The 27250-nt window shown below is 44.0% G+C and overlaps 1 protein-coding gene across 3 annotated transcripts in view; it reads right to left on the reverse strand.

Moving 5' to 3' along the window:
- Fkbp5 (FKBP prolyl isomerase 5) overlaps positions 1-27250 on the reverse strand; it is an 88892-nt gene that overhangs the window by 43170 nt on the left and 18472 nt on the right. For 2 of the 3 annotated variants that reach the window (XM_028888360.2, XM_028888361.2), the window contains exons 2-3: positions 4626-4751; positions 783-927 (exon numbers count right to left, since the gene is read on the reverse strand). In XM_028888360.2, the coding sequence (XP_028744193.1) occupies positions 783-927; positions 4626-4730 (250 nt within the window). In that variant the 5' untranslated portion in view covers positions 4731-4751. Of the gene's footprint in view, positions 1-782; positions 928-4625; positions 4752-18427; positions 18452-27250 lie in introns of those variants that run through there. The other variant, XM_037200112.1, reaches the window with a different exon arrangement.

Genomic DNA, 27250 nt, shown 5'->3' on the forward strand with positions numbered 1-27250 from the left:
GTGACTGAGTTAGGAAGATATTCTCATAGTGACAAATCTCAATATCCAGCAGAGAAATCACACTCATGAACACCCACTGCTCTCACAGAAAAGTCTCATGTCTCAGGAAGCTGTAGGTGCACAGCAGACAGAAATGTTTAGACCCTTTTACCTGGAAATGCAACGGCACAGACATTGTTAGTTGTGCTCCTTAAAGTGGCAGGTTTACTTCATTCAACTTCAGGAGATACCTGCGAAGTCTGAATAGTCCTAGTTTGCTCTTTCAAGAAAAAATGGTGTTTCATGAAAACCACTAAGCTAATTCAGGTCCCAACTACAAAAGCAGCAGGCTCCCTGAAGATGAGGGTACACAGAAGGGCTCTGTTCACGACTGGTCTTCTACACAGCAGCAACACTATGTGAATCTCAAGACTAGGGTGAGTCAGTGTGATTCTGTGCTGACTTACCAAGTCTTGGGGTAAACCCAGACACCCCCTTTGTGTATAGGGTAAGGGAGAGGCAGTGATAACAGACTGCTGGCAGAGACGGCTGTCCCTGCCCTGACTCACACTAAGGTACCAGCAGTTTGTGTCTCTGCAGGTGTTAGTCTGTCAATGCAAATGTCAGTTAGTTATAAAGGCATCCTCTTCGCACTGTTAGGAAATGAACTGATGGCATGGATCCCAAAGGATCTCAGAGATCCTAGGGATCTGTGAGCCACCCTTGCCAGGGATAGGTTCCACTGTTTCTATAGAATACAAATAGAAACAAATCGAAGCAACATAGCAAAAATTCCCTCTTACCTTTGCCAAGGTTAAAAACAAACGGCTCGTTTCTATCATAAGTGGAATCAAACTTCTTTCCATTGGACAATTTTCCTTTGTAGTGGACATAAACTTTGTCACCAATCATTGGGGCTTCCTCACTAGTTCCCACTCTTTTGACAATCTAGAAGAGACAAATACAAGGGGAAAAAATGTAGGAGCTTTTTCTTACAAAAGAATTAAAAGGCCACACAGGCTACTCATCACACAGACAGATTTGCAAATTCACCCTGGTTCCTCAAGGCTTCCTTCCTTGTCCTCTCAGAAACTGTCTTTTCCTGCATTTAGTATTACTACTCACTGCAACATTCTCTCAAAATAATTAGGCAGAAGCAGAGGTAGAAGGATCACCGCAGGAGACAGCCTGGTCTACACAGATGTGCGTGAAACCCTATCTGAGACAAAACAAAGCAGAATCAACCTCAGTTGGTGGTTTAACGCCGAACACTCTGATGCTAAAATCTCCCCAAACACAGGCTGATGACCAGGATGAAAGTCCACAAACTGAACTGGGCCAAAAAGGTTGCAGGACTTCTTAAACAGCCACTTGGATAGCCACAGCAAAGCTTCAAAGATATGGCTTATTTACTTCCCTCCTTTGCTAAAGATAGGCTGTGACTCTAACTTGGCTATTCACCCTGATGTAACAGGTTACACTTCCATTATTTGAATAATCTGTAAAATCTAGACTTGGATGATACCAAGTAACTTGTTTTCTAGTGAAGAAAAAGGGGGTGGGAAACAACTCCAAAATGAAAATATTTAGCCATCATAATATTCAGAATATTTTTTTATTCTTAGCAAAGCAAACTGCTAATGCAGTTGGCCAATTCTTGGAAGAGAAAATTCAATCCAGGAGTGTGGTGGTACAATTTAGCCTGTCAATCATCTATGCCAAAGGGGCCATTTTCAGTGGCACGTAAGATAGCAGTTAACATCTGATAACATCCTCTTTGGGAAGTTTGATTTTCACATATATAATTACTTGATTTTAAATTATTGGAGATGTGTCTCTGCAGCCCCACCTCACACAAACACCATGAACTTAGATTCCCCAACTTTCTCTCTCTCTCTCTTTTTTTTTTGAGACAGGGTTTTTCTGTGTAGACCTGGATGTCCTCAAACTCACAGAACTTGCGTGTCTCTGCCTCCCTGAGTGCTGGAATTAAATGTGTGCACCACTATCACACAGCCTCTTCCAGGCCTTAAAAGAAAAAATTCAAAAGCACTTTAAAAAAACCTGTATGAAATCCGAGAGGCTCTGGTCCCTAACTTGCACATGACACTAGGCCGGTGGCAGTCATGGGTGGGGATCTGCACTTTAGGACGACTAAGAACACCCAGGCCCATGGGATGGGACTGTGGGAGTCAGATGGCCGTCTGCAATGGAAACAGATGCTACAGCATCACTCTGGATCTGGAGCGGGGGTGGGATATGCATGTGTGCTCCTGTGTGTGTGTGTCTGTCTCGCCAGCAAGATGAAACTTGTGCGTAAGTCTTAAGTTGCCTTAAAGACAAAAATCTAGTCTTAATTAATTTGAAAAAAAAAAGCAAACCCAAACTTTTACTTTTCTTGATTAGTATTATTATAAATTTTACAGACAGAAAACAACCCAGGGAGGTTAACAAATGCTCCAGGTCACAGCTGCCAGACCCACTGCATCTTCACCAAAAGCCCTGTGGTAACTTGGAGGATCTAGACAGTAACAGATGTTACAACCTAAAGAACTTCAAACCACAAACATTTATAACTGGCTTAAAACTCATTGTTTTTAGATTTACTCCCTAGAACAAAGGAGACTATAGTTTATTGTCTGTTTATTTAGAGGGCTCTGAGCAGGCTAGGCAGCAATGTGCACTCCCAGTAGAGGGATGCTGTGGTCTGGATAAAGCATGAATATGATCTGTCCTATCTAAAGCTAATGCTGAAATCTGACTGCTACTGGGCCAGTGTTGGGACACGACGCCTTCAAGAGGAAGTAGGCAGTTAGGTGGAATCAATGCCTTGCTTGTGTGAGCTCCTGGTAGAGGGACTGGGTTCATCATAAAAGTTGTAAAAATCTTGCCCACTCCTTGTGTTTGCCTCCCAGACTGCCTGACTGCCCTTCTGCTTTCTACAGTGCACTGAGCCCTTGCTAGAAGCGAGGAGATGCAGGCGTGCCACGTTCTTGGACTTCTCAGGCTCTAGACCTGTGAGCCAAAACAAACACCTCTTTTATGAACCACCCAGGACTCTGTTACAGAATACACAGGGTCTGAGGGACCTTGGAGGCCAGGTCTCTGAATCTGGCACACTGAAGAGAAGGTGGGAGATGCTGCAGACAGCCTGAAAACTCTCCAGGGTCTTGAGAAGTTTCCTGGAGCTCTGGATGAGCAATTAGAGTTCCAAGGCTGAGAAGCCCAGGAAGAAGACACCATGGACTGAGAGCACAGAGTGAGACAACAGGAATCCAGAGACGTTCAGGAGACCAGCACAGAGGAGAGGCTTCCACATGAGCAAGGAGAGACAGAACCAACCCAGCAGGGCCGACACAAGAGCTGCTGAATTTCTACCTGGCAGGAACACTGAGAATATGCAAAATAAGCTCATCAGAGAAAAATTAACTACATAAAACATGTGTGACAACAGTGTGGGACAAGTAACTAGTTAATGTGTTCAAGTCATTTAACCTCTTAGTTTCCGTCAATTCACCTAGAAAGTGGGAGAATTTGGCATACCCTGGTGGCACAGTCCTACAATCCCAACTACTTAGGAGACTAAGGCAGGAGGATGGCAGGTTCAAGGCCAGCCTGGGCAACTTAGTGAGACTTTGTCTCAGAAATACAGAGCTGGTGATGCTGTTGTCTAGAATGGAGGAGGCCCTAAGCACCACCCCAGTGCCACCATTGTTAAAAGGGTGCTGTCTCCGTAACACTGTTGCTGAGCTGCCAGGGAAAGCATGTGAGGAGTTTGAGGAGACGGCTCATGGGGTAAAGTGCATGCTGAGCGAGCAGGAGAACCCAGGTTCAGATCCCCAGGACCTATGGAAAAACCTGGTCGTGACAGAGTGTGTCTGCGGCCCCAGTGCTGGGGGACAGGGACGAGTGGATCCCAGGCGCTGGCTAGCTACACAGCCTTACCAAAACAGTAGCCTCCAGGTTGGTGAAAGACCCTGTCTTGGAGGAAAATAAGGTAGAGAAGTGATTGAGGAAGATATGCTGACAGAGGGCAAGTCCACATGCATATGTGTGCACACATGCATGCAACACACACACACACACACACACACAAAATGAAAAGGTATTTATTGTGCTTTAAGTAAATGGGAAAGATGACCCAAACACATGATGGCTGTGCTCCTACATCATGACACACAGAGACAGTACTTGTATATAAAAACCTCCTACATCATGACACACAGAAACAGTACTTGTATATAAAAACTAAGTCCTCTGCTTTCCCTCTAGCAAGTCCTTAGCACAGTCACTGTGTAGCTTCAGTACACTCACACAGTACATTAAGACAGCAATTCACACGTACATGCTGAGGTAAGGATGCAGTCTGTTGGAATCCAGCGTAACTTGTGCTGTCCTCCAGGGCCTAAGATGTGAGTGACCAGGGCAAGTCACTTTACCCAGCCCAGGCTCAGCTGCACGTACGATCTGAGATGAACAGCCCCATTATGAAGACAGATGAGAAGTGAGCTGTATGTAGTGTCTGCTACTTAGCATTGGTTTAAAAACACCAGCCACCCTTCCCCTCCACAAAAAAGGCTAGATAAACTCTCCATCTCCCTCCCACCCAGCAGATCTCCCGACGTTATACAGCTCTGTGGCCTTACCTTTAGCACTCCTCTATCTTTTCTGGCAGTGATGTCTTCTCCCTGTTCAGCCACGGCGATGGCCGGGTTTTCTCCATTGTCACTGCTGCCTTCATCAGTAGTCATTGTCTTTTATGAGTAGAAAACCTGCCAACAGAAAGGTATTTTCTTCCGTGAAAATATCATTTCTGAATGCACCTGAAAAACCCCGAGCTTACATAAGACTAATAGAGTTAAAACATCAGAAGTAATAACAAAAGTATTCACTTCGTGCATGTATTGATGTCATCAGACAGGTAAATAAAACATCACCCAGTTCTTCAATTTCCCGTCTAGCCCTGGCCCTAGATTAGAGGGTAGTACCAGTCGGGTCTGCTGGTAATTATATTCCCTAACACAGCTGCACAGGGAGAAGCTGCCCTCTCACAACGCTACAGCATCCTTCTCCTACAGCAGCCATAGTCTTTTGAGAGAACTAAGAGCTTCTCAGGTGCTCTGCTAAAGACAGGAAGTTATCAGTCAGGCATCAGAGAGGAGACAGCTAAGAAACAGCAGAGACCCACGGCTCAAAAACACAAGCACCTGTCGTCACCTCTGGACCTTCTGGAAGACGACACTTTCCACTGCTCACTTCAAACAACCACAGAAGGAGGTTTGAGGGGCTGGGTGTGGTGGCTCATGCCTATGATCCCAGAACTCAAGGGTAGAGGCAGGAGAGTTGCAAAGTCAAGGCCAATCTGGATTACATAATGAGTTCCAAGTTAGCCTGGGGCAGGAGATACCTTCTCAAGAAAAAAGAAAAAGAAAACCAAAACAAAATCAGTCCCCACACACAAAAAAGGAGAGAACAAAGTCCACTCTTCCACAGCACTCAATGTCTCTCTCACAGTAGGATGCTGCCCTGTCTTTCAGATCTAGCCTCTGCTACTTCTCTGCACACACCACACAGGTCAAACTAATCAAGTCCTTTCCCACACCCACGCTGTGATAGCCTTCTCCCCCCACGTGCCCGCTCCACTAAGTGCATACGAGTCACTCTGCCCATTTTTTCCTCCTTCCTTGGCTCTTAGTTGAATGTTGATATTTAGGAGGCATTCCTGGTAGATTTCAAGGGTCTTTGAGAACACGGGGTATGTTCATGTTCAGTCTTTAGCAGGTACTAGAGAACAAGATAGGGTTTCTCTGCGTTAACAGCCCAGGCTGGCCTCTGAACTCACCGAGATCCTCCTGCCTCTGCTGAGGTTAAAGGTGTGTGCCACCACACCCGGCTTCATGAGTAGCTCTTATTGCTAATGTCACCTGACACTTCTTCATGCAAGGCCAAAAAATGTTATCAGTAATTAATAGGCTAACCAAACACACTTGTCTACTGCTATGATTAACTTTATACTGTTCTGTGACTGAGCAGGGAAAATGAAGAAATAGCCATTTCCTGAAACAGGTTCTTATGTAGCCCAGACTGGCCTCAAACAGACATTCTCTTGCCTCAGCCTCCTGGGTACTGAGGTTAAAGATACTACAAAACCCAGCCGAGAACTGACCGCGTCTAAAGCTATTCCACATTAGGTAAGAACAGACTCCTGGGTACTCCGTTTACAGTCAAAACCAAACAAAGCCACTTCTCTACTGTGAAAAACCATTCTACTGCTAGAACTAATGACTAGACAACCGAAATGTAGTGTTTCAGCTCATTTCCAAAAGAGCTAAGATGTCTTCAGTGTGAGAAACTTGCTGTGCTGAAAGATCTTCAAAGACAACACCAAAATCCAAGGGCCAAGCCCCCATTCTTGATTTTCTAGCACAGTTTATACCAGAATGAAAAGTCCAAATGTTTGTCTCGGGGTAGTGAAAGGCCAGAACAAACTGTTCTCAAACAAAGAACGAAAGTTAAGTACCCAGTCTACATGATGCTGGACTAGATAATAAGGAAAACCAGACAAGCTTCTAGAAACCCGATGCTTGTGACATGTTTTCTGACACTTGGGAACTTGTATGAAGCACCCAAACAGCAGAAAAAGATGGCCTTTTAAGTATCTGGAGGGAGCAGGTCATGGACAGTATCCATGGGAAGTCTGTTTCTTAGGTTCTCACAGATACACGGACCTCTATCAACAGAACACAGGACCAAAGCACCAGAGAAATTAAAAACTCTAGGTGAAAAGTTCTTGAGAAAATGGTCCCCAGAACCACCCCAGACTGCCTACCAGGAAAGAAGAAAGGACCTTCCCAACAAAGCTTTAACCGGGTTATCATAACCCAAAACTGAGTCCTGTAGAGAGAAACTAACCAGCAGTGATGGTTTCTGAATGCACAATGGCCCCAAATCTGTTCAACTATCGACTCGTAAGGAACTCAGTGTCCCGGCGGTGCTGGCCATGTCATGTTATGGAACTCTGCTGAGGCCTTGGTTCTGGGCACACGTGTCCACTTGACTGTGTATGCCTTCATACCAAGCACCCAAACAGGACCGCCTGCAACCCCTCGGCTCAGACCGGAGGCTACTGCACACTACCACAAGCAGGGTTTTGCTGCACATACAAAGTTTTCTGCTTTGGGGACATACAACGGGGACTTAATATTTTCCTACTGCCATTTCTCAGCATGTAATATCAAATTAGTCTATCTTTGAGTTGGATTGTACCAAACAAGCACATCCATCTGTTGGGATGCATATTTGCTTTCATCTTTAATAAGTAGTAAAAATATATGTACATCAAAGATTATTTTAAAATAAACTATTAATGACTTATTATCAATAAATGTTTAACATGTACACCTATTTTATATATTTGGGATTGCATAAGAATTTCTTGAGTAAAAAGGGGTCACAAATGGGAACAGTTTAAGAAACCCCATCTGAGTAATATCCTTTTAATAGGGGACATGAGTCATAACCAAACTCTGTGGCAGAAACAATCAGACAAACAGCCTCACAGTGATGTAGTGAGAGGTATATATTATTTGTGTGTTATTCTTTTAGAAAAAAAATTAACTAGGGGGGTGCTGGAGAGATGGCTTAGTGATTAAGAACACTGGCTGCTCTTCCAAAGGATCTAGGTTCAATTCCCAGCACCCAGATGGCAGCTCACAACTGTCTGTAACAAAAGACCCACTGGATCTGACTCCTTCAAAGACATGCAGGTCAAGTACCAATGCATATAAAAACTAAAAGAAATTTTTAAAAATATTTAACTGGAAGGTTGGAGGAATGGCTCTGTGGTTGATAGCACACAGAAGACTGAGGTTCGATTCCTAGCACCCACATAATGGCTCACAATCATCTGTAACTCAGTTCCAGGACATCTCTTCTGGTCTCTACAGGCTCTGTATACAGACAAGACACAGACATACATGCAGGTAACACCTACACACATAAAACTAATTAATTAATTAATTAAAAAAGAGAGAAAAAATGTTTTCTCCACCTAGGTGCACGCTGGTGGTGGCAGCATACACTAGCTGCAATCCCAGCACTTGGGGGTGGAGGCAGGAGGATCCAGGGTTTGAGTAATAGGAGACCTTCTCAAAAAGAGGTCAGCAGCTGGCGGTGGTGGTGCATGCCTTTAATCCCAGCACTCGGGAGGCAGAGCCAGGCGGATCTCTGTGAGTTCGAGGCCAGCCTGGGCTACCAAGTGAGTTCCAGGAAAGGAGCAAAGCTACACAGAGAAACCCTGTCTCGAAAAACAAACAAACAAACAAAAAAAAAAAAAAAAAAAAAAAGAGGTCAGCCCTAACCACATATAAGCAAAACCATACGACCTTGGCAGGTTGTATTTATAAATTTACACACACACACATGTAACAATAATAATTAAAGAATAAGGGTATGGATTTGAGAAGGGGCCATGGGAGGAATTAAAGGAAAAATGATGTAAATACAGTATTCATATATGAAATTCTCAAAAGAGAAATAATTAAGTTAAAAAGAAAAGAAGAACTTGGCTTGCTATTCAAATAAGTATCCAATCCCCACAAGCCCATTTGTTGGCTCTGTAACTGCCATCTTGACAAAAGAACTTATTCAGCATTTACGGGAATGCAAGCTCTGTAAATCTAAGAGAACGGCTCCTAACAGCATTGCTGAGTCCATGTGAAGAGAAGGACCAGGAATCCTCAGGACAAGAAAACAAACCCTTTGGTAGGTTTCAAGTCAGATAAATCTTAAAGAATAAAGAAATAAACTAAATTTCCCAAATATTTCTCCCTGCATTCCATTTAGTCCAACAGAAGCATAGGTTTTTGTAAGCAAACAAATCAAATAAATAATCTTTTTACTCTTTGTGTTCCATAAAAAAGACAGGACAATTCTTAAAACCCTTTATAAGGCAAACTGAAGAAGTGTCAGTACTTTCCTAATGGAGCCTTCTGTTCTTTCCTCATCCTAGTTTCAGTCTGGATTTAAAGTCACTCTTACCTAACACTATTATTAATTCATGATAAAGCAGCTTATTGTACTGCACTAGCTAGAGGGGGAAACTGCTTCCCAGTGCACCAGAAAGGGAACACACAGTTCTTTCTGTTATGGACATGCCAGATAAGGACACTCTCCAAAGTGCTGGTCAGCAAGCACCTGAGACAGGACCTAACAATGAGAAGACAATTAGCATTTCATCAACAGGGGCTGAAAACCGCAGTAAACTAACCAAATGGCTAGACCTCCCAAATGAGAAACTATTTCAAGCTTTCCCCATGCCCATGGACAGGACTGATGCTGTTCTCATGCCACAGTGGCTACACCAGACCATCCCAAGTGTGACAGAAAAGTTGGTAGAAAGACCAAAAACAGTGGGGCTGGAAAGATGGCTCAGAGGTTAAGAGCACTGACTGCTCTTCCAGAGGTCCTGAGTTCAATTCCCAGCAACCACATGGTGGCTCACAACCACCTGTAATGAGATCTGGTGCCCTCTTCTGGCCTGCAGGCACACATGCAGGCAGAACACTGTATACATAATAAATAAATCTTAAAAAAAAAAAAAAAAAAAAAAGACCAAAAAACAGGAGGTAAGAAGTGACTTCCTTGTTTAAAGCCCCCGACCACATGACAGTGTTTCGAAGCTGAGCAGAGAGGTGCCCTGCTGGACCTCCTTTTGACAGTCCCTACAGGTCTCCCGTCCTCACAGCACGGGAAGTGGTCTCGGCATGTAGCCAGATGTGGCTGGGAGCCACCGCTTCTCACTTCCCATCGCTGTCCTTTCTGCTCTATGTCGGATTTTCTTTTGGAATTTTTAGAGCCCCATTTCGTCAGCAGCTATGGCCAGTATTTTGTTTACTCTGTTTCACAGACTTGCTTTTTTTTTCTTTTTCTTTCCGGAGCTAAGGACTGAACCCAGGGCCTTGCGCTTGCTAGGCAAGCGCTCTACCACTGAGCTAAATCCCCAACCCCTCAGAGACTTTCCTAAAAGTAATGTTCATTTTTACATGATTTTTATTAGTTGACTGTTCACTTTCCTCAGCACTTTGTAATTTTGTGGCTGTAACTTTACATCTTTCTGCATATACTACTTAGAATAAGATAGGACATTTCTCAGGAAAAAGTATTTGGCTACAGGTTGTTTTAAAAAGGCAAACACAAAGTGCTGAGTTTGTGTGCTCCCTAGTGTCTTCAGAGGCACTGGCAATGTTAAAGAGGCAAGAGGGACAGGCAGGGTCTTCTGAGTTTGAAGTTAAGCAGAAGAGAGACAAGTAAGGACGCCAAGATGACAGGTGGAAGGTTTGGTATTTGCAGCAGGACTTCAGAGAAATGAATGCTTTGGGCAGAGGAAAGTAAAGGTTTAAATTCATAGGGGAAAGAGCCACAAGGGAATGAAGAATAATGATTCAAGAGAAGGATGTGCTAGAGGTTCCCCATCAGTTCAATATTCCCAGGCTGCATACGTTAGAGCTAAACTGAAAGTGTTGCTAAATAAAAATATTTCTTTTAAAAATGTACTCTTATTTTAAATATTAATTTATTTTATTTTATATGCATGTGTCCTTTGCCTGATTATATGTCTGCACACCACATGCATGCCTGGTGCTTACAAAGGCCAGAAGGTGTCAGATTCCCTGAGTTACAGTTGTGGGTGCTGGGAACTGAACCTGGATCCTTCAGAAGAGCAGTCAGGGCTGCTACTGAGCAATCTCTCCAGCCCCAAATCAAAGTACTTCCTTAGGTAGGTGGTCATGAAAATGTCTGAGTATTTGGAAATGCGAACCATAAAATGTTACAGTTTGTGAAAGGATGAGCTACATCTACGTGCAGCTGACGGTTATCTAGCTAAGCCTGGAAGCATTAAACACTCAGATCATGGAACTAGGAAAGAAATCTTTCTTAAGTGAAAGTTCATTCAAAAAGAACACCATTGTTGGCTGTAGGTAAAGTGCGTCACTATGGTGCCCAGTGAGACTTGGTCTCCTAGGCACTGAGAGTTATGCTAAGACTGCAGGCACCACAAACTGCTTGTATCAGAACGGGTCACTCTAGCTGCAGCTATCGATAGAGTCACTGGATTACAGCTACACAGGCACACCACCTAAACGTCAAATGTCTGTCTGTCTTCATCATCGTTTCTCCTCAGGGTTACCACAGCTGCAGGCATTACCTGTATGGAACAGATGAAGCCTTACCCATTTAGGAAAACCACCTTGTAATACTGACAAGAAAAACAAAGAAACAAAAAAGGGGGATGTGCCAACACATGCTTTTGGTTTTTGTTGTTACTATTTCAAGGTAGGCAGGCTGGGCTGGGACTCATGGAGATCCGCCTGCCTCTACCTCCGGAGTGCTGGGATTAAAGGTGTGCACTACCATGGCCTAGCTGCCTTTTTTTTTTTTAAGAAAGGGTCTCTGTATACAGCCCTGGCTGCCCTGGAACTCCCTATGTAGACCAGGCTGGCCTCGAATTTACAGATATCTGCCCACCTTAAAGGGGTGCACCATCACACCAGGCACCAACACATCTTAAGAGAAAAGACAATGGCACACACAGAACAATTTGTAGCATGGTCCTGCTTTTAGGAAGCAATGTGTATGTACTTGCATATATGTATTCCGAGAAGTCTGCAAAGATCCTCAGCAAGCAAAGCCCCGCCACACTGCTCAAACAGGTGACATCCACTAGAGAACAAGGCTGGCAGGAGCAGGAGGACCTGGAGCGTACGGCGGTCGCAGGCTGCACAAGACCCGCTCTCAACGAAACACAACAACAGAAGAACGGGAGGAGCAGGCTGACCGACGATTTTACACCTACTGAAGGTTTTTTTTTTTTTAAGACAGAGTCTCTATGCAGCCCTGGCTATCCTAGAACAGCCTCAAATTCGGGAGATTTGCGTGTCTCTGCCTCCTAAATGTTGGAATTAAGGGCAGGTGCCACCAAACCCAGAGACTTTCACTTCTTTTACATTGCTTTCACAGTCTTTTCCAACTTAAGGGAGTCCAGCCATCAGGACTTCTCATTCTTTCTTTTCGCGTTAACCAACGTTTTAAAACTACACTTGGTGTGTGAGTGGGGTGTGGGGGCGTGTCGTGTCACAGCAGACAGCTGCCAGGAGGCTCTCCTCTCCTCCCTCCATGTGGGTCCCAGGGGTCACAGCAAGTGCTCTCTAAAGCCAGGACAGGAACTCTAGCGGGGACACGCTGAGCAGGGGCGCTCTCAGCACATCTGGGGGAGAGCCCTGGGGACAGTTACACGCTAGGGAGTTTAATGGTAATTAAGATGAAAATGTCGTCACCACCACTGCTGGACACTGAACTCAGGGCCTGTGCGTGCTAGCAGCACTCTACCCCAGCTACCCCCTAGCCTGGTTCTCAAGCTCTTGCGGCACAAGCCTCACTGCTGATTACTTGTACGTTGGGCAGCACAACTGAAACCCTCTGCTGAAGAAGCTGAGCATCACCGTGACAGGTTGAAGGACCTATTCCCAAAGCACTGAGGAGACTGCTCTCCCGCCCTGTGCTCCCACCCTGTGCTCCCACCCTAACAATCTTCTAAGCCCTCAGTGCGCATCCACCTGCTGAGGCAGGCAGTCCAGGCTTTCTCCTGCACTTTCTTGACTTGATGTTCTGCTAACAAACTCCACAGGGCTCTATATGAAGTCATGAAACACCAGCCCAAGGTCTATCTGATAGGCATGGCTATTAAATGCTGTAGCAACTGATGATAATGCTCAATATTCCTCACTTCTTCCTAGTAATAAAGCCTCAACTCAGGGGCTGGAGAGATGACTGGGTGGTTAAGAGTGCTGGCTGCTCTTTCAGAGGACTTGTGGATCCAATTCCAAGCACCCACATGGGAGCTCACAACCATCTGCAACTCTGGGTCTGGGGGAATCCTTCATCCTCTCCTAGCCTTCTTGGGCATTGGGCATGCACTTGAAACACAATACACACATGCAGGGAAAACATCCATAAACATAAAATTGAAAAACAAAAAAAAAAAACCCTCCACTTATTGACTTACTTATTTTAGTATCTTTCTTTGTTTTGTGTTTTGAGATTTTGAGGTCCTGAGTTTGAACCCCAGAGGGGAATCCAAACCTATGCTGTGCCAGGCAGTGTTTTAGGGGAAACACTACAACAGAACATGTGTCTCCATGAAACGTACATTCTGGATCTCTTTAACTTTGGTCTGTGTTCTTTGGTTTTGTTTTGGAGATAGGATCCTGGGTGGCTTGAAACTTGCTAAATTAACCAGGCTAACCTCAAGTTCAGAGATTTGCCTGCCTCTGCCTCACAAGTGCTGAGATTAAAAGCATATGCTACCATGCCTGGCTCCATGTTTTTAATCTTAAAAAAAAGAAAAAAAAAAATCAAATTTCTACTTGGTACCAGAGTGGTAGATTAACCTGAGGTGACTCATTAACGCCTAATAGTTTAGTTCCAAGTCTGCTGCTGCTGGTTTCCAAGAACATCCCAACAGAAGCCAATAAATACCCCCAGAGTGTGAAACATGTCCCTTTGTTTTTATACCTCCACTGCTTAGTCTAAATAAAGGACATATAAGCAGCACTCAATGAATGGTGAAAAGAACTGTGATTTCAAAAGCAGTCAAAACAAAGAGGGTAAAATACCAGGCAGAATAAAGAATCAGTGCTAAAACGCCATGGCAAGCTAACTAAATTGCTTCTCTAAATTAAATCTGGAAAAAAATTATGCTGCACCCAATTGTAACTTTAAAATGAGAAATAAGATTTGTTCTCCCCAGGAGTGGTAACTAAGATAAACTAAACATGTAGGTGTGAAGTGAACTGGAAGCATCTGTGTACACGCCACAGCAAGCAGAGGACCAGGACCACATCAGCATCTCCGTGATACACACGCCTGGCAATCAGAGGAAAGATGGTTCACAGAGAAATGAAACCTAGAACCAAGTCTTATACACTATCCTATCCCACAGCTGGAGGCATGGTCAGCAGCTAAGAGCACTGACTGCTCTTACGGAGGACCTGGGTTTGATTCCCAGCACCCACACAGCCCCTCATAAACAGTGGTAATTCTAGCTCCATGTTATCTAGCCTCTGCAGGTATAATGCACATACACACACACACACACACACACACACACACACACACACACACACGGTGCACAGGCATATATGCAGTCAAAACATCCATAACACATAAATAAAATATTGCATTCTCTTGTAATAAACCAGTGTCTCATTCAAACATTTCAATGTAAATCAAGCAGATGTTAAAAACATGGCTTCCTTGTGTTTCTTAAAAGTCATTTTAAGTCCAAAATAAAAACTGTACAAGAACAGCACTTCATAACAAGAGTTGAAAAAACGCTAAAGAATGATTTCCTTAAGAGTACTAAAAAAGCACATGAATGAATGCATTTTGAGTTATCTCTAAAAATAAATTTCCTGTACCTTAAAGATAAATTACAGCAAAATTTAATATGTAACATCTGGTTTGTAGTTTGTATACCTTTCTAATTTCTGGAGATTTGAAGGCTTGTGAGCACATGGAATAAATCAATTTTTAAAGAAAAAGAATAGCATTTTGGGCCTTTGAACAAGCCTTCCTCACGTAAGAACAAAAGCTTTGGCCACCTAGAGTCCCCATTCTGAAGGTAGGTGGCTTAAAGGCCAAAAGGCACACACCCTCATCTACAGGCACTGGCTACAAAGCCTTTGCCCTCACTCAATTTTCCTAGCTATAAATTGTAGGGGGTTAGGCTAAAACAACACTCCAGCTCTAAGATTTTATATTTAGAAATTACCTTTAATGAATAAATCTGTGTTTTGTGGGAAGTCAGATTTGATAGGCAGAAAGGGAAAAATTCCCAAGGAATAAAAAGTTATTTTAGTATTATAGAACTCAACTTCCCATTCTAGCCCTCTGGGCAATAAACAAACAAACAAACAAATGAATCAATCAATTAATTAGCTCTGAGCTTCCCTTAGACACAGCCCTAGTTTTCTGGAGCTGCTAGAACACATGACTAGAGGCTCACAGGTGAAACCACATGGTTTATAAACCCCGCAGTTCTGGAGCTGAGACAAGCAGAAAAAGCAAAGCAAGAGGGTGAACCCTGCCTATGGGCCTGGGGGGGGGGGGACGGACACAGGGGACGACCGCTCCTTGGCCTTCCCCAGATTCTAGGTGCTACCTACAGAGTCTTTGCCGGTGGTCCCCTCCTCCATCTTCAAATGAGGCATTTCTTTGTTGGTTCCTAAATTAATCTTTCAGTGTTATTCATTTGTGTATTCTCACGGAGGCCGGAAGTGGACTTCAGGTGCCTTCCTGAGTTGCTCTCCACCTTATTTTTTTGTAACAGGGTCTCACTGAACCTATCCCCTGCAAATTTGGCTGGACTGTCTGAACAAGCCCAGAGACTCTCCTGTTTCTGCCTTCCCAGGCTCACACCACCACAAGTGGTTTTTAATGTGGGTGCTGGGGTCTGCATCCAGGTCCTGGTGCTTACGTAGCAAGCACGTTACCAACTGAGCCAAATGTAGTTCTCTTGCATCATTCCTTTGTAGTTATATCTCCTGCCTTCTAACCAGAAAGCTCCTCTTCTTTTTAAAGAACTCATGTAAGCAGGGTTTAATGATGCGCTCCTTCAGTCCCAGCACTTGAGAGGCAGAGGCCGGTAGATCTCTATGAGTTCAAGGCAAATCTAGTCTACAGAGCTAGTCCAGGACAGCCAGGATACAGAGAAACCATGTCTCAAAACTCCTCCCCGCCCCCCCCCAAAAAAAGAACTCACGTGACAAAGTAGGGACCAGCTGGAATAGGAATTATCCAGTCCTTAGCTTTACAAACACCTACAATGTGCCCTGTGCTCTGTACAGCAGCATCCAAAGCCCTTCAGGAGCCATTCATTTGCTTATTATAGTTACCCAGTCAGCTGACCAACACCACGAGTTTCTCCCATGAATACAGTCAGTATTCCTTCCTCCCACATTTAGGGCTCTCCTACTGTTCTGCCCTTCCTTCCTCCCTACCATCCATTTGGATACTCAAGTTCTGATAGCCAAGGAAAATCTAATATTTCCTAGATATTCTGAAAATACATTCAGCATGTCAGAGAACACACACCAGGGCACTTACCTAGTCTGCCTGTCTGTCTTTGTCTTCTTTCTTTGCCTTTTCTTTTTGTTTTTTTTTTTAAGACAGGGTTTCTCTGTGTAGATCTGGCTGGCCTCAAACTTAGAGATCTGCTTGCCTCTGCCTCCCAAGTGCTGGAACTAAATGCATACACCACCACCACCCAGCTACCTGGCCTTTCAATTCCACAACACATTAAAATTGTAAGAAAACAATATACACACAGCACACATTCTTCCTCCTCACTAACACTGAAGGGAAGTACTTCAAGCAGCACACTATAAGGGCTGGAGGATGTATAAGCATGGTCCTTAGCAGACTGTGTGAGTGAGAAACACAACAAACTGCTCAGACTCTAGCGTGCCGTGTGAGTATGTGTGCATTCTCCCCATCCCCATACAGCCACCACCACAATCCACATAATGAATAAATCAGTCAGCCACAAAATTTTCCTTGTGTCCTTTTCTAAGACCTCCCCCCGCCTCAGGTCTCCAGGGGGTCTCTGATCTGCTTGCTGTGTAGCTGTCTGTCCTCGAACTCAAATGATTCTCCTGCCTCATCTCTTAACAATGGGATTACAGGAGTACCACCATAACTAGTCCCATTGTTTTTCCTTTTACTGATTTTACTTCTGAAAAACTTGGTACATCCAAAACTACAAAGATTTTCTTCCAGAAATTTCATAAATTTGTGCTTTACATTTAAGTCTATAATCAGCTGGGTTGACTTTTTTAGAGGGTATGGAAGTCTCTATGCTCACAGACATGCACTGGGAACCCAGACTGTTAAATACATAGTGTTAATCCTTCAAGGGAAGGAATACAAAAGCCATTTTCCACCCAGAAGGCTGGAGCAGAAGTGCTTTCTAGCCTGGTGACATTGTGCTATCTGTATGGCTGAGGACTTTCCAGCACTGGGCACTTCCTCATAAACTCGTTTTCTTAGTCGGGCTGTAGAACCTAACTTTATGAAAGGTGTCACATGTACTTTACAGAGTCAATGTAGTTACGCCTAACCTATATTTAGATCATTTTGTTCCTCAGAGACTTAGGCATGCTTTGTTGTGCACAAGAACAGTTTCCACCAGACTGTGCTGTGCTTAAATGAGCCTAAAATAAAGCAATGGGGTCGGACTCCCGAAGTCTGAACTAACACTCGCTACTGTGCCATCTTGCCTTCTTGCCTCCCACAGCTGGCTCCACTCTGCTGCCCTCTGCTGGCAGAATTAATCCTTGAGGGTTAAAAATCTATCGCCATTTGGCAAACAGGTATTATTCATATCTCAGAATCTGGACATATGTTGGTGAACAGTTGATACTTTTTCTAATATAGTTGCTTCTACTCACCAGGTGAGACCACTTCGACTGCCATTAATCATCTGTTACACAGCTCCTTTCTAAGACTCCCATCACAACTAAAATCTGATAGTGGTCCTGTTGACTAGCAAGCACTTTAAGGAATTTTGCAATTATGAGATTTTAATTAGGATCCTGGAATCCCTTACAATCTACAGGGTCAAGCTACAGGGTTAATCTATTGTGAAATGATGACAACAAAATTTAAAAATAAAAAGGGGTTATATAAACCTATCTAAACCTCCACATACCAAGATGTATAGTACAAAACAAGGATTCTTTTCTTTTCTTTTTTTGGTTTTTTCAAGACAGGGTTTCCCCATGTAGTAATTTTGGTGCCTGTCCTGGATCTCGCTCTGTAGACCAGGCTGGCTTGTAGTTCAGAGATCCGTCTGGCTCTGCCTCCCAAGTGCTGGGATTAAAGGCGTGCATCACTATCGCCCGGCAAGGATTGTTTTCTTAAATACAAAGATCAATTTGCTCCAAAGCTTTTGTTTGTGAAAATACAGGTCTTTTTCATTTAAATTTTATATTTATTTTATGTGCATTTGTGTTTTGTCTGTGTGTATGTCTGTGTAAAGGTGTTGAATCCCCTGGATAGTTATGAACTGCCATGTGGGTGCTGGGAATTGAACCCAGGTCCTTTGGAAGAGCAGTCAGTGTTCTTAACCACTAAGCCACCTGTCTAGCCCCTGGCAGTCTTTTTTTCTATTAAACAAATTCTAAAGACTTATTATTATTTTATGTACATATTTCGCCTACATGTATGTCTGTGCATTATGTGCATGCCTGGTGCCTGTCAAGGTCAGAAGAGGGCTTCAGATCCCCTGAGACTGTTGAGAGCCACCATGTGGACTATTTTTTTTTTTTTTTTTTTTTTTTTCTCGAGACAGGGTTTTTCTGTGTAGCTTTGCGCCTTTCCTGGGACTCACTTGGTAGCCCAGGCTGGCCTCGAACTCACAGAGATCCGCCCTCTGCCTCCCGAGTGCTTGGATTAAAGGCGTGCGCCGCCGCCGCCGCCCGCCGCCGCCGCCGCCGCCGCCGCCGCCGCCGCCGCCGCCGCCGCCGCCGCCGCCGCCGCCGCCGCCGCCGCCGCCGCCGCCGCCGCCGCCGCCGCCGCCGCCGCCACCACCACCACCACCCGGCATGGACTATGTTCTTAAGGGTTATTGTTTCTGCTTCTTTTCCCACCCAAACTATTGTGTTCAAGTTTGGCGTTAATAACACTGGCATCACAGAATGAGTTAGGAAATAGTCTCCGTATGTCAACGTTATCCAGGAGTCTGTGCAAAACTAATGTTATGGTTCTTCAAACATCTGGTAGATTCCTCAGGGAAAGCCATGTAGGCTTACTTTTCCTTGAAGGAATTCAGCCTTTTCTTTGTTTTCAACAGATGAAGCACTTCCCAGGCTATTCATTACTTCTGAAATAAGCTTTGCTGTCTTGAATCACTGTCTACTTATTATCATAAAGCAACTCATCCTGTTTTTAATCTTCTTTCTAAAATTGCATGTTCTATACTTTTGTTACTTTCACTCTCGACTGGTAATGTGTGTCCTCTCTCGTCCTGGTCAACCAGGCTAGAAGTTCATAGACCATATTTGTGGTTTCCCAGAGACAACTTTTTACTCCAGTGGCTTTCCCTACTCTCTTCCTATTTTCTATTTTCCTGATTAAAGCTTTTATCTTTGATCTGTTTCTTCTGTTTACTTTAGCTTTTATCTTTCTTTAGTTTCTTTTTCTTTTTTTCCTTCGAGACAGGGTTTCTCTGTGTAGTTTTGGTCCCTTTCCTGGAACTCGCTTTGTAGACCAGACTGGCCTCGAACTCACAGAGATCCACCTGGCTCTGCCTCCCGAGTGCTGGGACTAAAGGCGTGTACCACTACCGCCCAGCCCTTTAGTTTCTTTAAAAGTAAGCTAGATACTTCTTTGTGACTTTATACTTTTGAATTTGTCCTTTGAGTATTTCCATAACTATAAATCACAAATTTTGATGACTTATTAAAATTCAAAAAATTTTTTATAACCTTTGAGTTCTGAGAAATGTGTTCATTCCTAAATGTTTATAATTTTTCTGGATATTTTTCATTTTTAAAAATTTTTTTTTTTTTTTGAGACAGAGTTTATGTAGCTTTGGCTGGCCTAGAGCTGACTCTGTAGACCAGGCTGGCCTCAAACTCACAGAGATGCACCTGCCTCTGTCTCCCAGGTGCTGGGTTTCAAAGGGTGCACCACTGCAGCCAGCATATTTTTTCCATTTATTTTACATGTACGGGCATATTGCCCACATGTCTGTCTGTGTATCATGTGTGTGCCTAGTGCTCTCAGAGGCTGGAAGAGCTCCTGGAGTTACAGATATTATGAGCCATCATGTGAGTGCTGGGAATTGAACCCTGGTCCTGTCTCTCCAACCCCCAGCATTGATATTTTTTTTTTTTAAAGATAGGATCTCACTATGCATCTCTGGCTGTCCTGAAATTCACTATGTAGACCAGGCTGGCTTCAAACTCACAGAGATCTACTTGCCTCTGCCTTGTGAGTGCTGGGATTAAAGGCATGTGTCACTATGCACAGACCCAGCATTAATTTTTAATTTAATTCCTTTTGGTCAGAATACATACTCGAATATCAAGTCATGCAAATCTTTGAACACTGTCTTATGAACTAAAATGTGAACTCTCTTAGTATCTTATGTGAAACTGAAAATAAAGTGTATTTGGTTTATAATGGATAGACTATTATCACAAATGTCAATTCAGGTAGTTGGCATTCACTTCTGATGCTCCCCTGGGGGAGTCGTTCACTGGTCTATCAGTTGATAGGATAATTAGAGACCTCTTTCTTCAAGGTGTATCAGATTCTGATTCATGTATTTTGAAGTTCTGTTTATAGGTACATAAATATTTCAAACTATTAAATATTTAGGAATGATGACTCCTTTAACTTTTTTTTTTTTTTTTTTTTTTTTTGGTTTTTTGAGACAGGGTCTCTCCATGTAGTTTGGTACCTGTCCTGGATCTCACTCTGTAGACCAGGCTGGCCTCAAACTGCCTCCCGAGTGCTGGGATTACAGGCGTGACCCACCGCCGCCGCCTGGTGACCCCTTTAACATAAGAAGGTCTTTATTCTTGGTAATCTTTTTGTTTTTAACATTTGTGTGTAGGCATATGTGCATATGAATGTTGGCAGAAGCAAGCTCCAGCTCCAGGGTTGCAGGGGTGGTGGTGAGCCACCCAATGTGGCTGCTGGAGACTGGACTCAGGTACCCTGGAAGAACAGGAAAGCACTCTTAACTACTGAGTCCATTTTTTCTAGTCCCTATTCTTGGTAATCTTGTTGGCTCTAAAATCTAATTGGTGAAAAGTCAGTACAATCATCCCGGCTTCCGTTACATAGTATCAGCAATGAGTCTATCTTTTCTATTTGTATGTTTTTATTCACACAGTGAGTTTCTTCTAGGCAGCACACAATGAGTTATTATGCAACTTACAGCACTCTGTCTCTTAACTGGAGATTTTTAGGCCTTTTATACTTAATGTGACCACTGATGCAGTTTTTATGTGAGTCTACCTTCTATGTATCTCCTCCTATTAATCACATCTTTTTTACATTTTCCTTGTTTTTCTTGCCAAAATTTGAAATTCCTGGCTATTTTTTTCTTAAAAAAAAATAAGTTAATGTGATCCTTTTTCTTTTTTTTAAATTTATTTTTTTATTTTACAACACCATTCAGTTCCACATAATAGCCACAGATTCCCATGCTCTTCCCCCGTCCCCCCAGCCCACCCCCCATTCCCACCTCCTCCAGATCAAGGTCTCCCCCGAGGACCGGGATTGACCTGATAGACTCAGTCCAGGCAGGTCCAGTCCCCCCCTCAGGACTGGATCGTTTTTCTTTTAAAAACTACAATTATATACATATCATGTCCTCATAGTTTCTTGGTTTTCTTTTTTTTTTTTTTTTAAACCATCTCTGAGTATATTCTGGATAGTCCGAACTGCTAAGTCTTCTTTGGGCTACAACAACTACTTCAGTGTCTACTAACCTCATCATCAGAGTCCTCCTTCTTTGCGAGCGTGGTGATTCTTCACCAGAGGCTAACTGAACCTGCCCCGTGAGGGCCGGGTATTTTTGCGCTCCTCTAACGTGGAACTTTATCCCGGTTAAGTACCTGGAAACAATCTGACCCTTTCCAAGCCTGTTCTGGAGCTTTGCTGGAGGCTGAAGGAGTCTTCTGTTGAGGGCTGTATTCATCCACCACTAAGGCAACCTGCTTCTGAGCACTCTCCCTGATGGTCTATGACCTACAAGGCCTTCCTAGTTTGGTTGGTAGTAACTAAAACATTTTTGTTTCACACAGTTTTGCTGCTGTGTAGCCAAGGCTGGCCTTGAACTCACCATCCTGAACTCACTCTGCCTCCTGAGTGCAGAGAATACAAACATCTGCCACCATGTCTGACTCTGAAAAGAAACAGGGTTGCTTTCGGGTGGCTCTTTCTGACTGAGCAGTGCTGTCTGAAAAGCAAATGGCATGCACACATTTCTGGAGCTCCACTGATAGGGCTCTCTCCTCTTCCAAAGCCATCTATCTGTCCTCTCTGGACTCCAGCAGACGAAACCTCTCTGGGAGTCTAGTGTAACTGCAGCTCGACCTGCTGCCTTGTTTCCCCAGGGGATCGCTCTCCCCTGGCTCACTGGTCTTTGATATTGTTGTCTTGTGTGTTTGTGTGGGGAGTTTTGTTTGCTTTCTGATTGTAAATACAATCTCTCAACTATATTTTGGTCAGAATAAAAAACACAAGTCTACAAATTCCATTTTAAGTCAGAAAAAGATATGATGGAAGAGTGGTATTTCAACAGGTAGAAAGTGTTGTGGAATAGAATTATTTGTTTAAGTAAAGATGTGTTAAATTTGTGTTGCAAAGTAATCTATTTAACTAAGTAAAAAGATGTGTTACATTTCTTTATGCTGCATTTGTTTAACTAGGCAGAGATGTGTTACATTCATGTATGCTGCATTTGTTTAACTATATAAAGATGTTGCTGTTTCACTTTGCCTGCCTAAGGCACCTGATTGGTCTAATAAACAGCTGAAGGGCCAGTAGCTAGGCAGGAGAGGGACAGGCAGGGCTGGTGGGCAGAGAGAATAAGTAGGAGGAGAAATCTAGGTTCAAGAGAGAATGAAAGGGAGATGCCTGGAGCGAGCAAGCCAGCCAGCCAGCCACGGAGGAAACAGGAAAGCAAGATGCACAAAATGACAGAAAGGTAAAAAGCCCTGAGGTAAAACGTAGATGAAGAGAAACAGGTTAATATAAGAGTTAGCTAGAAAGGAGCATAAGCTAGGGCAAGCATTCATAACTAAGTCTCTGTGTCATGATTTGGGGGCTGGAGGTCTAAGAAAGCCCATTACAATAAAAAATAAGCACTGCTGGAACAAATCGCAAAAGTCTCAAGTTTGAAAAGTGTACTTTTCCCATGATACTATAAAAGTCTACCACTTTAACTGGTAATAAATTAAATCTTCCAATAATCAGGTATTGCATTTTAAAATGCTAAACAAAACTATGACTCTGTGGCAATCTGGATACCTGAAGCATCATGTTTTGTTTTTTCCTTTCTTTTTCCCCCATTTTTTTGGCTCTTTGAGATAAAGTCTCACTATGTAGTCCTGGCTGGCATCAAACTAAGTGATCTTTCTGCCTCTGCTTCTCAGATGCTAGTATTACACAGTACACCGTCATGCTGTTATTTTTGTTTGTTTTGAAACAGGGTTTTTCTGTGTAGCCCTGGCTGTCTTGGAACTCACTCTGTAGTTTAGGCTGGCCTCAAACTCAGAGTTTGCTGCTGCCTCATGAGTGCTGGGATTAAAGGTTTGTAGCCCTACCACCCACTCACACCAGTTCTTATTTTGATCTTTAATCTATAAGAAATGGTTATGGAAAGAACAAAAACTGATTTTTATATTCCAAAGGACCATTAATAATTATCATAATTTTAAAATTGAGTTAAACACTGCTTTCTTTTTTTTTTTTTATGTTAAGAGTCAGGATCTTCTTATGTAGCTAGTCTCCTGAGTGCAGGGATTATGGTGTATGCACCCTCCTGGCAACTGTTCTTCTGTTCAGGAATCATCTGAAAAGTGTACAGGGGAAACTAAAACATGTCAAGTCTTGATGTTATAAAAGTGACTTTGGTTGGGCAGCACTAGGGAGGCAGAGACAGGTGGATCTCTGTGAGTTCGAGGCCAGCCTGGTCTACAGAGTCAGTTCCAGGACAGCCAGGGCTAAACAGAGAAACCCTGTCTTGACAAACAACAATAACAACAAAAAAAAAAAAACAAAAAGAAAAAAGAAAAAAAGAAAGAAAAGTGACTTTGGTTGGTGTTGATGGTAACAGAATTTAACAGATCTTTTAAGTTTAGATTCTGTTCTACAGCAAACTTCAAATGTCCACCCAATATACATAAAACCTATGAAATATTTCAGTATGTTGAGTTTTTAAATCCCATTGGAACTGGGTTCCACAGTTCTGCATCCTGGTTGTTGCGAAGAGAAGTTTCCGATGGGCAATGCACTGCCCTGTGGTGTAAGGGCGGGTGTTCAGGCTGCTGTTAGGATCACGCTCACTTTGTACAGTAGGAAGGTAGGCTCTCCATCAACAACCATGCTGTCGCTAGCCCTGAGCACTTGGCCAGGTTTCTGTTCCCAGCATTTCTCTTGAGTGGATCTTGGGTCCAGCTGGAGAGCTGCCGGTTAATGACAGAGTCTGCCCAGCACTACGCACTCTTGAGGTTACTGTGCCACGCTGATCACTGATGTGGTTCACAGGCATCGTAGGGGATAGGACTGTTGGTTGCCTCCCTCCTTTGGAAGCTGCATGGTGCCTTCTGGTACCATGAGAGCTAGTCCTCAGTTCTAGCTCAGGGGTCTCTGGGCTCTGTGTCTGAGGTGCATGGCGTCCCCAGCAATAGGGGACTTCCCTTACACCTCTGGGGGGCACCCAAGGGCAGTAACAATAGGCTGTATGTTTTGGGAGTCTCAACAATTCAAAAGAGGGCACCTCCGGTCTGCTATTAGGGTTTTGTTGAGTGCTCCTTAGCTGTTGGAGGGGGCACCATCGGCCCACTGTGTATCTTCTTCCCTGGGATATCTGCTCAGATTACTTCTGGTGGGCGTGTGCAGGTAGTGGCAGTCTATTTCCAACTGTGTTATAGTCGTATTACTTCTGTGGTTGATAGTGGCGTTAGCAATCAAACTATCTCATCACACATGGTGCACAGATACACATGCAAGCACCCATACACATAAGATAAACAGTAAATAAAAGTCCATTCACTGTATGAAGCCATTCACTAAAGACCAGAACAGGTAAATCCAGAGATGGAAGGAGAGGAGTGGTTGCCAGGGGCTGGAGAGACGGGCAGTGGATGGGGAGTGACTGCTGAGGTGTGGAGTTCATCTGGGGTTTTGGATGCTCTGGAGTAGAGTAGTGGTCTGAACACACTGGAAAACCCTGAGCTGTGCACTCTAAAGGGTGAACACCACAATACCCGAGGTTTAGTCAATAAAGCCATCGTAGAACAGTCCACTGAATACACGGCACGTACTGCTTCCGCCTGCACCATGCCACAGTGCCGTGACACTTCTGCGCTTCACTGCCCACTGTGTGTCAAAGGAATCAAAAGTCTTGCTTAAGAATCTGTGGCCGGGCGGCGGTGGTGCACGCCTTTAATCCCAGCACTCGGGAGGCAGAGCCAGGCGGATCTCTGTGAGTTCGAGGCCAGCCTGGGCTACCAAGTGAGCGCCAGGAAAGGCGCAAAGCTACGCAGAGAAACACTGTCTCGAAAAAACAAAAAAAAAAAAAGAATCTGTGACAGCAGGGCAGTGGTGGCGCAAGTCACTGATCCCAGCACTCAGGAGGCAGAGGCAGGCGGTGTCTGAGTTTGTGGCCAGCCTGGGCTACAGAACGAATTCCAGGGAAACACAGAGAAACCCTGTCTCAAAAAACAAAAACAACAACAATAACAAAAAGAAACCCCCCCACACACACACACAAAAAAAAAGAATCTGAATCTGTCTGACAACAAAACAGCTATCTGAATTTGAGCAAGTCATGTAACTACTTTGAGTTTGAGCTTCCCAACTTTAAAACATAAGGTTTAACATTACTGGAATTTGGAGCATAGGTCAGAGCCGTCCTCAAAACCTGAAGAAAAAAACAAAGAGTTCATACGCACTAGGACTCCTAGAATGGACCTACTGCACAGAGAGCTCCAGTGTGGCACAGTGAACTTCCAGCCTCAGCAGTAGGAGCTGTTGTAACTGTCCTTCTCATTTACATTACTTTCCTAAGGCTTCCCCAAACCACAAACATGAGCCTGGAATGGTAGCTCACACAGGTAGCTCAAGAGGCCCAGTTTAAGTTTAGAAGGGTCAGTTTAAGGTTATCCTCAGCCACATACTGAGTTTGACACCAGGTTAGCTTTTGAAAGACCCTACCTGTGGAGGCCACTAGTGAAATCTCAGCTTGCTTTACCCAGCAGGGTAGCATTAGAGGATTGCTTGAGTACTAGATGATTGCATGGGTACTAGGTGATTGGAAGGGTCTACATCTGGCTGAGCTGGGGGAGGTCTTCACTCTACCTCTTGGCATGCCTATAAACAGCCCTTTAGAAGAGACAGAAGGGGCTGGTGGATAAGGATCTAGGCCCTCCCGAGGCTATCCTGTGTTCTAGCTGTCTCTCTCCCCTCTATCCTTCCATCTAAATATTTCTCATGTCTCCCTCCTCAAGAGTACCCCGGGGTAAAAGTGGGAGCGGGTCTCCCACACCTACCTGGAAAAACAAAACAATAACAGAGTATTTGTGTTTAAAATATATTTCACCAAGTTGCATCTCAAGAACAGGTATACTAAAGGCTCAAGAGACGGCTCAGCAGTTAAAAGGGCTTACTGCTCATTGAGGATTGATTCCCAGCCCCCACTTGGGCTCATAACCACCTGTAACTCCAACTCCAGGGGACTCAATGACCTTTTCTGGATTCCATGAGGGTTTGCCCTCACAGAGCATACACTGACCCAGACATAAAATAAAAACAAATAGATGGATGCACTAATTTTTGGTGTCAGGTTTACGAAAGAATGGAGGTTACTGTGTCATCAACATTCCAGTCAATCTGTGTCGCTGATTTAACAGACGTTTAATTGTTTGCTCGTGTTTGCAGCTTGAAAACCAGCAGCTGTCTAATTACTCTTTGGCCCTACACAACATGCATAGGAACCGAGCAGGAAGGGTGCAGAACGTCTGCACAAAGAGCTACAGAGGGAATTAAAGCAAGCCATTCGAGGGTTTTCTGTGAGGCAGAGACCCCAGCTTAAGGTCCCCACAATGAAGTAGGAAGGAGGGGAAGAAATCAGGGCGGCAGTGCTGGAGACGGGCACTGAAGGATGCTCAACAGCAAGGCTGTGGAGAGTCCAGTGGGACGGGAGGGAAGCCAGCACAGGTCAAGACTGTGGCTGGAGCAGAAAGTGACTGCAGAGGGACCGGCCAGAGAACAAGAGCCGTGAAGACCCTCTAACACCCAGCCAGGGACCACAGTAGGCCGAGGGAGGGCTTCCTGCAGGGCCAGCAGAGCACAGGAAGAAGCAGAGACATGAATCACCATGACCCATCCAGGAACTTGTGCTTGGGATCCAATTTGGCTAAAGTGAAGGGTACATGTGGGAAAGACACAGACGACGCTAAATAAATAGCAG

Source organism: Peromyscus leucopus, chromosome 16_21 (assembly GCF_004664715.2).
Source record: "Peromyscus leucopus breed LL Stock chromosome 16_21, UCI_PerLeu_2.1, whole genome shotgun sequence".
NCBI classification, from domain to species: Eukaryota; Metazoa; Chordata; class Mammalia; order Rodentia; family Cricetidae; genus Peromyscus; species Peromyscus leucopus.